The sequence below is a fragment of the Notamacropus eugenii genome, chromosome 5, assembly GCF_028372415.1.
Source record: "Notamacropus eugenii isolate mMacEug1 chromosome 5, mMacEug1.pri_v2, whole genome shotgun sequence".
Taxonomy (NCBI): domain Eukaryota; kingdom Metazoa; phylum Chordata; class Mammalia; order Diprotodontia; family Macropodidae; genus Notamacropus; species Notamacropus eugenii.
The window spans coordinates 418,073,883-418,087,028 of record NC_092876.1 but is presented as its reverse complement, the minus strand read 5'-3'; the positions used below and the strand labels follow the sequence as shown (position 1 = coordinate 418,087,028).

At 35.8% G+C, this 13,146-nt stretch overlaps 1 protein-coding gene across 1 annotated transcript in view; it reads left to right on the top strand.

Annotated features, from left to right (window-relative positions):
• Positions 1-13,146, top strand: part of SIM2 (SIM bHLH transcription factor 2) — a 76,483-nt gene that overhangs the window by 37,574 nt on the left and 25,763 nt on the right. Inside the window, exons 5-6 of the mRNA XM_072614911.1 lie at positions 2,678-2,763; positions 6,355-6,554. Coding sequence (XP_072471012.1) covers positions 2,678-2,763; positions 6,355-6,554 — 286 coding nt within the window. The remainder of the gene's footprint in view (positions 1-2,677; positions 2,764-6,354; positions 6,555-13,146) is intronic.

Genomic DNA, 13,146 nt, shown 5'->3' with positions numbered 1-13,146 from the left:
TGACAGAACTGTAGACAGTTAAGCAACAAAAATCTCTTTTGTCTGGGATTCCTGCCCTGGTTATTGCTTTACAGGCTTTAGATTGGGCTGGAAGTTGGAGCTGAGACCCTGTTCTGCTCCTGGGATCTGAACCACATGTGAACTTCTCTTTGGTACACCAGATAGGAGCCACTACAGCTTCTCACCCTCGAGAGCCACCTCTAGGCACAGGTCCCCTCCTCAGTTTGCCATGTATTCATGAAATGGAACTGGTTAGTAGCTGACAAAGCTTCCAGTTGTCATCTCTTCCCACACTTTGCACAAGGTGGAGCCTTGGTATAGGTCTGGAACATTGCTTCACTCTTGAGCACAGTGAAGTACTCTCCTTGAGTGTTCCTGGCCAGACCCTAATCCCACTGTCCACAGACCTCTCTGTCTTTCTCTGCTTACTTGAATTGCAAAAATGACTGTGACTTTTTCTTGGATTTCCCCATCAGGATTAAGTCTGGTGTGGTTTCTAGACTTGTTTGAAAGACTTGATGGTGGGGGGAGATGGGCTCACTGCACTTCTTTCTGCACCTCTGATCCCAAGGTTCCATGACCTAAGAATTTTTTTTAAGTAAAGAAACAAGTCTGATAAGTATCAGCAGGTTTTTTTTCACTCCTGATCTCCCAGATGTAGCAAAAACATACATAATTGTGATATCACACTAATTTAAGATGTTCATTAATTTTTAACTTTTTAACTTTGGAGATAACACTATGTAGCATTTTCTCCCAACTTCCCATTTGCAGGGTGGATTTTCTGAATCTAGACTTATTCCCATTGTTTCATTGGGGTGATTAGGTATGCAAATAAGATATTTCACAAAACTCAATTATTAATTGCTATGTGATGTTTTCTCTAGTCATGGGTTTCACAGACACCAGTGAATACCTGGAATTAATTCTAGGTAGCTGGAATAAATAGGAGTTTTCATGCCTAGAGTATTCCAATCCAAGCTCATAACCTGTGGAATTCTGGGTAAAATATTAAGGCCTCAATGATAATATGAGTTTATGAAAGTGAGATCTATTAGATCCAGAAGATTTCAATCTTATCCAGAGCTTAAAGACCTTGCTTTCAACACTTTGTAATTACCTTCCTTTTAAAAAAAATTTATTGACTTCTAGTAATCAATCATTTAAAGACTGGAGGTAACATTTACCTTATCAAGTGGAAGCACAATTGTGTGTTTAAACCTCAGAGCAGATGCATCCATTCGTTAGAGGACATGGCTTGGGGAAGTTGTTTGTGAATACTCCTGAAGGAAAAACTCTTTGGCCAATTGGATGGGTATGGGAGTACTGGAGATGGGAATGGATGGTGATCCTTTAAGCAATTAGAATGAAAAAAAGTCTCATTCTGATGTAATGGAATTTAATTCTTGTTGCTATTTTGCATTGTGAGGCTAATTTTGAGACTGAGATCTTGAAATTCTGCTTCCTCAACTAGCAGAAGAAATTATGACATTTACAAAGTATCTGCTATTTTAGGGAAGTGAAATGTTCCTGATGAAGGGAATTGTTGCAAAGATTACAAGATCATAAGATGATAATTCTTGGACCCCAGAGATCTTTGATTCTTATTTCATTTTTCAGACAAAGAAACTGTGGACCAGAGAAGTTAAGTGGCTTGCTCTGGTGTAAGTGGCAGAGGTGAAATTTGAACCTGTTTTTTAATTAAAAAGTTAGTGCTCTTTCCACTCTACCACACTGGATTACACCCATTACACTGTATTACTCAGTTATTCACCTTTCAGATTATCCTTTGGAAGGTCAAATACTGAAGCTGAAGCTTAAATATTTTGGCCACATAATCAGAAGATGGGACTTATTGGAAAAGACCCTGATGTTGGGAAAAGGCAAAAGGAAAAGGGGATTGCAGAGGATGAGATGGATAGATAATGTCTTGGAAAGAATGAAGATGAACTTGGACAGACTTTGAGAAATAGTGGAGGATAGAAAGATCTGGCGTGCTATTGTCCTTGGGGGTCATGAAAAATTGAACTTGACTGAACAAATGAACAACAATATTCATTTTTCACAAAAATGATAAATAAAGTTACTATGATGATGGACCTTTTGGCAAGATTTGGAGCAAGTTACTGCTTTACATCCTTCCTAGAGGGGCAAAAATGATTAGTGCCCCATAAGCCACTGGACAAATATTTTATTAACCTCTAGCATAGAGCCATGTCTAACTCATGCTATTGTTTAAAAAAAAAACAAAAAACAAAAACTTTTTCTTAAAAGAGATATTTACCTTGTTTCCTGGTTGGCATTCTTGAAATTCTTGTTCATTCCTTCAGAATGTCTTATTTTTTTTTTTTTTTAGATAAAATAATACCTGGAAACTAAAATGTAGTTGTTCTCTTACACCCCCGCACGCTCATATGTTGTCCTTTGCAAAGTAAAACTTTCTGTGTTTAGACTTTCTGTGCTTACAAGGTGGCTACCTCCCAACAAGCATGAAAGGAAAGAACTGGTATCCGTTTAGAAATTGATACATTTTTTTTAAAGTTGTTTTTAATTCTTGCTTCTAGAAGTTCACTTTCAGGATTAGCAAGTGAGACTAATGCTAAAGAAAGAAACATTGCTGGTAAATGTGTTGTTTGTTTTTTTTTCAAATTGAAATTGATCTATTTTCTGCTTTCAGAGTATGAAATAGAGAGGTCATTTTTCCTGCGGATGAAGTGTGTCTTAGCAAAGAGGAATGCGGGATTAACATGCAGTGGCTATAAGGTATGAGGATCCACCTCTTGGTGAGTTCAAAGAGTAGGGTTTTGATTGTTTCATACTTGGATTTTTATCTTGCCTACATTGAAGAAAATTTAGTACAAAGAAAAACTTGAAAATCCCCAGAAAGGTAATGACATGCTTGTAAGGCAAGTGCTCAAATTTGTGACTCAGTGCCAACATTATAAAAAACATGTACAAAACTGGTTAGAATGCTTAAAAGAAGGGAAAGAATAGGATGGCATTAGGATTGGCACCTAAATAAAAGTTCAACTTTGTATGTGAACCTTATCTTCATGAATCAATCAAACAGTCAATCAGTACTTATGGAATATGGTGGAGCACTGTAGGGAATACAAGACTTTTCAAAGTATATGAAAATATCATCTCTGCTCTTAGGAACTGGAGCATTGGATTCCTAGAACCTTTTTGATGAGATTTCCTCACTTATTTGTTACTTCCCTCAGGGCATGATCTTCATAGATTGCAGCACTGAAATATTGTACTCAGGCCAACCTGTGGCAGATTTGTCAAGTAGCTAAAGCTCGTTCTTAGTACACAGACCTTTCATTTCTCACATTTTAAGGATTCTTTACCCATAGAATCCACTGTTCTTATGCTTTCTGTTCACTCTTGTTACAATTAGAAATAAAGTTGATAAAAAGGACTTAATGTATTTTTTGTTTACTCTTCCCAGGAGAATTTGTATTTAAAAATGGATCTAAAGGATATGGTAATGCCTAATTTAAAGGAATGATTACAATATTACAATTACAATTGACAGTATTCTTGGGTAGGGTTCATAGCCCCTAAAATCATCAAGATAACCACTTATGGGTTAGTAACTGGGAAGGACTGGTTGCCCCAGGCAAACCCTGTTGGGAGTTGGCCATGTGGAAAAATTCAAGGAAAATGGGGGGACAGGGTCCATACTCCATCATTCCAACCCTGTTCAAAATTCTGTCAAGTAGCCCAACTAAAAATAATCAAACTTCTGAAAGCAAAGGAGGTCTTCCTTCTGTCATCCCCACCCCCATTCCCACCTGCCCCACTGTTTCAGACTACTTTGAGTATAAATCTTGATTTCACAATATTTATTCTAGGGAAAATACTTACCTATAATTTTGGGGGGACAAGGCAATTGGGGTAAGTGACTTGTCTGAAGTCACACAGCTAGTAAGTGTCAAGTGTCTGAGGCCAGATTTGAACTTAGGTCCTCTGACTCCAGGGTTGTACCCATAATTTCTACAATTTAGTTAAGAACCTCCCATACAAGAAAGAAGCAAGTGGCTGAATTCTTGGTTTTGGTATCCAACGTTTTGTTTAGAAATGGCCCAGTAGTATGCCATCACGTGATGTTCTGTAGTTACTTATATTTTTTATTTGCAAATTGTAACTTTTGTTTTTCTCTGGATTGCCCCGAAGTTCTGTAAGTTAATCTAAATTTTACACTGACAAAGAGTGAGAGTGAACCCAGGTACAGACACACATTCACATGATGCTTCCTGGAGATGGAAAGAGCATCGGAATCTGAAGACCTGGGTTCTAGGTGTGATGGTGGGCAAGTAAGCCTCTGGGCTTAAAGGTCCTTATCCTGGAAAATAAGGGGATTAGACTAAATCTAATGTCCCTTTCAGGCTTAACATTCTAAGGTTCTATGAGTATATTCAGAAAACTTGGAAAATAGCTTCTGAATGTGGCGTTTCAAATAATAAATTAAAATTTGATCATTTACTTCCTCTTATGTGATTTAATATTACATCAGTTTTGTTAATATGGGAGATCCTGGGATGGGGAACTCTTTCCCCTGAAGCAGATCATAATTCTTCTGTAACTTAAAGTCTATAACTTAAAGGCAGAGTAGACTCAGATTTTATGGACTCTAAATACAGCACTCTATCTATGATGCTTTATAACATAAAAGTATATAGAGATATACTATAAAAATGAACTTTTCCTTACCTTTCTCATCAATCATACTCTGACTGGCTATCAGACTACTCTTCCATTAAATACAAGTTAATTACATATCATAACCTTAATTTGTAGAATTAATTGAACGTGGTACCCTGAAAAATGTAACCCTTTTTGCTTTATTACGAAACTGAAATATAAAACAGATGGAAGTGTAAAAACAGTATAGTTTCATTGCTCTTGTTTTGAGTATGTGAGGTGATAGAGAGGAAGGAATCAAAGAAAATTCCATGTTTATCATCTTATTTGGGAGGATGAAGATACCATTGATTTTGATATTTTAGACCTATTGACTTTGAGGCAAAAGCAAACTATCCAAGTGGGGCTACCAAGCAGGCAGTTGACAATATGGTTTGGAACCTTGGGAAGAGTTTAGAGATAGACATATAGATTGGAGAGTTATCTGCATAGATCTGATCATTGATGCTCCAAAAGTAATGGACTCACAAAGAGAGAATGTTGAGAGAAAATCAAGTGCAGAACCTCCTAAAACATGTACTTTTAAGGGTTGAGGAGAGAATAAGGAATCAGAAAAGAAGACAGAAAAGGAGCTATCAACAGACAGAAAGAGAAACATGAGAATTCATATTACAGAAGCATTATACAAAAGTATATTCAACACACCTCACAGACAAATATACAGGTTAGAAAACAGGTACAAAAAAGAGGTCCATACCAAATCTTATGAGATATCTGAGTGAATCACTTCCACTGAGGCAGAGAATGTGGTCCTTGACAGAAGGATAGGATTTCAACAGGTTGAGATGAGACACAAAGTAAGGTATTGTCAATTACTCTGCTTTCCAGCAGATGTTAATATAGTTGAAGTTAACCCCCACAACTTTATCCTGCTTCCATACAATTTCGAAGATGTGTCAGTAGCTCATTATCTATTTCATCCAATTGGATTAGCCAGTAATGGATTCCAAATTGCAACAACAGTATTAGTTTGGATATTCTCTCCTTTTATTCCTCAAACATTTTTTCTTGATGAGTCCTAATTTTTACGTCACAGTCACTTCCCAATACATCACTCGCCTCACCCTTTGCCAACAAAACAAAACCAACTTACAAAATGATCTCATCTGATACTATGTGCAACATTCCCTCTTAGTATAGCATTCCTCCTCTGCACTGAGAAGAGGGTTGTTTTTTACATCATCTGTCCTCTGAAAACAAGATTGGTCATTATATTTAATATGAATTCTGGTGCTTTTTTGCTGCTCTTTCCATTTATATTATTCATTTTTAAATTTTATTAATTAATTATTTTTTTAATGTATATTTTTAATTTTTTAATTTAAAACCAGGATATTTTCCTGGTTTTGCTTTCTTGACTTTGAATCAGTTCATATAAGTATTCCCATGTTTCTCTGAATTCTTCATATTCATGTTTTTTTTTACAACAACAATATTCCATTACATTCATATATTACAACCACTTCCTACTAATAAATTGGTTCCCTCAGAATATTGGAAAGCCCAGTCCACAAGTGGGATTTAAAAAGGAATATTACATTGCTTATGGGGAGGAAATTAACAGGCCCAGAATCATTATGACAATATTCTATCTTCTTATCCCCCCCCCCTCCAAATACATTATTCTTTTCTCTCTCATACCAGGTCATCCACTGCAGTGGCTATTTGAAGATAAGACAGTATATGTTGGACATGTCCTTATATGACTCGTGTTACCAAATTGTGGGGCTAGTGGCTGTTGGTCAGTCTTTGCCTCCCAGTGCAATCACTGAGATCAAACTTCACAGTAATATGTTCATGTTTAGGGCAAGTTTGGACCTAAAATTAATATTTCTGGATTCCAGGTAAGCAAATATTTTCCACTTCCATTTCAAGGCAATGATTTTGTTGAATTTGTCTGAAAGCCACAACATATGAAGCCAGATTCTATACTCAGGGTACAAATTAAGACTAAATTTAATTTTTAGAAATCTAATGCACTAATTGAGTTCTTACTTAGGCAGTAACTTATTTTGCCAAATGCTCTTTGTTTTATCTTTATTTCTTAACTGTGATACTAAAGTCTGAAATTGATATGATTTATTGTGAAAACAATGAATTTTATAATTTGAAGCCTATGAAATCAGAATATGAAGTTTTTAACTACTTCTACCATTTTAAAGTTTAACTGTATAATATATATTCTGGACAAATTCATTCCCTCCAACTCACCCTCTTGGTCTGTACAACAAAAAATCATCTTGTAAGACTTACAGATATAGGATGATATGCTTTGGGTAGCAGCAGGTGCTTCCTGGTTCCATGTATAGGTTCAACCACAGTCCTGTCCCAGTCACAATGAGTGATACAGATATAGCATTTCATTGTTTAGCTACAGCTTCTAATATTTCCCGAACAAGAAATTTCTTTCCAATATCCAGAGATGAAGAGGAGGATTATGATTGTACTTTTTAAGCCTCTATCACATTTTTTTTAGTCCTTCACCAATCACACTACTAGTCATCCACAGGCTAGGAAAGGTAAAGAAAACTGGTTCAAAAACTGGTTCAGTATGCATTTTTTTATTTTTATTTTTCAGTTCCAACTTCTCTCCCTCTCTCCATTTCTCCCTCACCCATCGTGAAGACAAGAAATATGACATTCGTTATAACTATGAAGTCATGCAAAATATATTTTCACATTAGCCATGTTGCAAAAAAGGCAAGAAAATAAAGTTGAAAAATGTATTTCATTTCACACTCAGAGTTTATCAGTTCTTTCTCTCTGGAGGCATATAGCATTTTTCATCATGTTTCCTTTGGAATTGTCATGGATCATCGTATTGATCATAGCTAAGTGTTTCACAGTTGATATTATTTCAATATTACTGTTATTATGTACAGTGTTCTCCCAGTTCTATTTACTTCACTTTGTATCAACCCATATAATTCTTTCTGGGTTTTTCTGAAATATTCCCCTTTGCCATTTATTATACTACAATAGTAATTCATCATCATCATATACCACAACTTGTTCAGCCATTCCACCATTGATGGGCAGCTAGGTGGTTCAGCGGATAGAGTACCAGTGCAGGAGTCAAGAGGACCTGAGTTCAAATCTCACCTCAGACACTTGGCACTCACTAGCTGTGTGACCTTGGGCAAGTCACTTAGCCCCAATTGCCTCATCCTGGCTCATCTCCAGTCATCCTGATGAATATCTGGTCACTGGACTCAGATGGCTTTGGAGGAGAAGTGAGGCTGGTGGCCTGCACAGCCCTCCCTCACTCAAAACAAAGTCAAGTGCAAGTCATGTCATCATTTCTCTGATGGCATGGTCTTCTTTGGCAATGAAGGATGAACACACACACTCAGTTTTCAGTTCTTTGACACCATCAAAAAAGCTGCTCCAGACATTCTTGTACATATAGGTCCTTTTCCTTTGGTCTTTTTGGAATACATGCTAAGTAGGGGTACTGCTGGATCAAAGGGTTTTGATAGTTTTATAGAGTTTTATAATCCTTTCGGCATAGTTCCAAATTATAGTCTAGATTGGTTGGACTCATTCACAACTCTGACAAAAGTACATTAATGTACTTATTTTTCCATATCCTCACCAGCCTTTGTCATTTTTCTCTTCTGTCATCTTAGGCAATCTGATGGGAGTAAGGTGGTACCTCAGAGTTATTTTAATTGGCACTTCCCCAATCTTTAGGAATTTAGAGCATTTTTTCTCCTATAATTTGTAGCTTTGATTTCTTCCTCTGACAACTGTTCATTCATATCCTTTGACTATCAGATGACGAATAGTTCTTATTTTTGTAAATTTGGCTCAATTTCCTATATGTTTATGAAATGAGGTATTTTAACAGAGAAAACTGATGTTAACATTTTCCCCCAGTTTCCTGCTTTCATTCTAATTTTGGATGAATTTATTTTACTTGTGCAAATGCTTTCAAATTTAATATAATCAAAATTATCCATTTTATCTCCCATGATCCTCTCAATTTCTTGTTTGTCATGAACTCTCCCCTTATTCTTAGATACGATAGGTATTTTTTTCTACACTTCCCTAATTTGTTTATGCTCTCACCTTTTATGTTTAAAATACCCATTTTGAGTTTATCTTGGTATAAAGTGTGAGATATTGGACTGGTTTCTAGTCTTTTCTAGAGTTTTTGTTAAAATAGTGAGTTCTTGCCCCCAAAGGTAGAATCTTCTGGTTTATCAAACACTAGGTTACTGTGGTGATTTATTTCTGTATATTGTATAGCTAATCTATTCCATTTCTTATCCAGTAACAGGTTGTTTTGAAAATTACTACTTTTTAGTATAGTTTGAGATTCATACGACCAGGCAGCTTACCTTTACCTAAACTTTTCTTTTTTTTCCTTTTGATTTTCTTGATATTTTCAACCTTTTGCTACTCTAGATGAGTTTTATTATTTTTTTCTAATTTTAAAAAATAATTCATTGGTAGTTTGGTATGGCACTGAATAAATTAGTTTAAGGAGTATTATTTTATTATTATATTGGCCCATCCTGCCCATGAAAAATTAATATTTCTCGAATTATTTAGATCCGTCTTTATTGGAATGAAAAGTGTTTTGTAATTGTGTTCATATAGTTCCTGTGTTTGTCTTGGCAGGTAGATTCCTAAGTATTTTATACTGTCTGCAATTATTTTAGATGAGACTTCTCATTCTATGTCTTTCTGCTGGGTTTTGTTGGCAAAATATAGCAATGCTAGTGATTTGTGTGGATTTGTTTCATATGCTACAACTTTGCGAAAATTGTTAATTAGTTCAACTGGTTTTTTAGTTGATTCTTTAGTGTTCTCTAATTATACCATTATATTATCTGCAAAATATGATAGTTTTGTCTTCTTACTGTCTATGATTGCTCATTCAATTTCTTTTTCTTGTTTTATTATCATAGCTAGCATTTCTAGCACAATATTGCATAATAGTAGTAATAATGGACATCCTAGCTTCACTCCTGAACTTATTGGGAAGACATCTAGTTTATCCCACTTATAAACAGTGCTTGCTCTCAGTTTCAGAAACTACTTATTTTTTTAAGAAAGGCTCCATTTGTTCCTATGCTTTCTAGTATTTTTTAAAATAAGAATGGATGCTTTTTTTCAAAAGTTTTTTCTGCATCTACTCATATAATCATACAATTTCTGTTATTTTGTCATTAACATGGTGAACTGTGCTTATAGTTTTCTTAATTTTGAAGCAATCTTGAATTGCTGGCAAAAACCAACATGGTCATAGTGTATGATCTTTGTGATATATTGCTGTAATCTACTTGCTAGTGCTTTGTTTAACATTTTTGCATCCATATTCATTAGGAAAATTAATTCTATGTTTTTGCTGTTACTAGTTTAGGTATCAAAACTATATTTGCATCGTAGGAGGAATTTGGTCATGCTTCTTCTTTAGCTATTTTTTCAAATAGTTGACATAGTATCTAAATTATTTATTCTTTTGTTTGATAGGATTTTCTTGTAATTTATCTGGTCTTTTTTTCCCCGTAGGGAGTTCATTTATGGCTTATTCAGTTTCTTTCTCTAAGATGATAAGGGTATTTAAGTATTCTATTTCTGCTGTTAATCTGGGTAATTTATATATATTTTTAATGTTTATTTATTTGTTTTTAGTTTCCAACATTCATTTCCACAAAATTATGAGTTCCAAATTTTCTCCCCATCTCTCCCCTCCCCCCACCCCAAAATGCCATACATTCTGATTACCCCTTCCCCCAATCTGCCTTCCCTTCTATCACACCCTGCCCTTCCCTTATCCCCATCTTCTCACTTTTCTTGCGGGGCAAGGTAGATTTGTGTACCCCTTTGCCTGTATTTCTTATTTCCAGGTTGCATGCAAAAGCAATTCTCAACCTTCATTCCTAAAACTTTGAGTTCCAACCTCTCTCCCTTTCTCCCTCCCCACCTATTCTCTCTGAGAAAGCAAGCAATTCAATATAGGCTATATATGTGTAGTTTTGCAAAAGACTTTCATAAGAGTCATGTTGCATAAGACTAATTATATTCCCCTCCATCCTATCCTGTCCCCCATTTATTCTATTCTCTCTTTTGACCTTGTCCCTCTCCAAAAATGTTTACTTCTAATTACGCCCTCCTCCCATTTTCCCTCCCTTCTATCATCCCCCCCACCCCACTTCTCCCCTTCTCCCCTACTTTCCTGTAGTATAAGATAGACTTTCATACCCAAATTGAGTGTGCATGTTATTTCCTCCTTAAGCCAAATGTGATGAGAGTAAGCTTCATTTTTCCCATCTCACTTCCCCCCTTTTCCTCTCCATTGAAAAAGCTTTTCCTTACCTCTTTCATGAGAGATAACCTGCCCCATTCCATTTCTCCCTTTCTCCTCCTGATATATTCTTCTCTCACCCCTTAATTTTATTTTTTCCCTTCCTATTCAACTTACCCTGTGCTCTGTGTGTGTGTGTATGTGTGTGCATGTGTGTGTGTAAAATCCCTCCAACTACCCAAATACTGAGAAAAATTTCAAAAGTTACAAATATTATCTTTCCATGTAGGAATGTAAAGAGTTCAACTTTAGTAAGTCCTTTATGATTTCTCTTTCCTGTTTACCTTTTCATGCTTCTCTTCATTCTTGTGTTTGAAAGTCAAATGTTCTATTCAGCTCTGATCTTTTCATCAAGAATGCTTGAAAATCCTCTATTTCATTGAATGACTATTTTCCCCCTGAAGTATTATACTCAGTTTTGTTGGGTAGGTGATACTTGGTTTTAATACTAGTTCCTTTGACTTCTGGAATATCATATTCCAAGTCCTCCAATTCCCTTAATGTAGAAGCTGCTAGATCTTGTGTTATCCTGATTGTATTTCCACAATAATTGAATTGTTTCTTTCTAGCTGCTCGCAGTATTTTCTCCTTGACCTGGGAACTCTGGCATTTGGCTGTAATATTCCTAGGAGTTTCTCTTTTTGGATCTCTTTCAGGAGGCACTTGGTGGATTCTTTCCATATTTATTTTGCCCTCTGGTTCTAGAATAACAGGGCAATTCCTGATATTTTCCTTGATAATTTCATGAAAGATGATGTCTTTCTCTGAATGTTTGGGAATCAGTGAGTTACATTCTATTCTTGATTTTACAATTTAATTGAGGTTAAACAATTTATATTGATATTGTGCTTTCAACTTTTTCAAAGTATTTTTAAATTTGTTATTTCATTTAGAAAAATTTGAGCTTCGCAAAGACAGGTGATAGTCTACCATTTTGACTGAGGTACAAGTATGTTTAAAGACTTTTCTATCACAACTAGTTAGGAGGAGGGCAGATCTTAGGTATATAATAATAATAATAGCAATAATTGATATAATTAAAAGGAGAAATCAATTTTGACAGAGAAGCTCTTAGCTTGCTCAGGAATAACATGACCAAAGGAAAGTTAGTGCCTGAATTTCCTTTTTCAAGAAATTCTGGAGCACATTTTTTTCTTCTTTTTGGTTCTCTTTTACTGCTTTGTGTGGTACTCTTTCCCACCCCCCCAAAAATATCTAAACCCTAATATGTTCTCAGGGTCCTAGCGAATGAAGAGCAGAACATTTTTAGTTACTTAGAGTCAGAAAGATAGTAGGCTACTGACTTTAAGTAACATGACCCTGAGACCTAGATATTTTTATACAAAAGGGCCTCAGAAGCAGGTTTAATCAGGGAACACTCTTGGCTTGGGGAGATGAAAGATTTATTTACAAAATGAGTGGGAAACATCTCACCTTGGTCTGAAGGGAAGTGCCACCGAACACTGCCCTCCTAGGTCATTGCATAAGTTGAGCTATAGGCAAAAGGCACATCCATACCCATTGAAATAATTCTTTTCCATCAAGATTTAGCTCAGGTGCTTTCCTTTATTCTATACCACCCTCCTAGTTAAAAGTTATGTCTTTTGATTTAATATGTTTACAATTATATCACTTTGTTTATATATCCCCTTTGTTATTTTTTGCTCTTATTTATGTATAAATCTCATCTTCCCATATCCCTTATAATTTTTAAAGCTTCCAGAGAGAAAGGATAGTGTTGCTTTTCATAGGATCATAGTGTTCCAACAAGAACCACTGATGGACTTTCTCTCTCTCCCTCCCCAGAGAATCATCAGTAGCTCTAGATCTGTGCATGTATTGACTGAGTACAATCCTGGGGAATCCTTAAGGGAAGGAGTTAAACTCTCCTATATTATCCGGCTTTTTATGCTCCAACCTAGGAACCCCAGGACAAAAATTACTTAAAGTTTAGGTTTGGCTTTTGTCCTTCTGCTGTTAGACATCTTTGATTAAATGACCCAACAACCCCGAGCTCTTGAACTCACAAGGGTGCCTCCCTTGCTGAATGTGTCCATCCTGTGATCTTTATTCTGTCACCTATGATTGTGTGTATGTGTGTTCGTCCTTTGTTGCTGAAA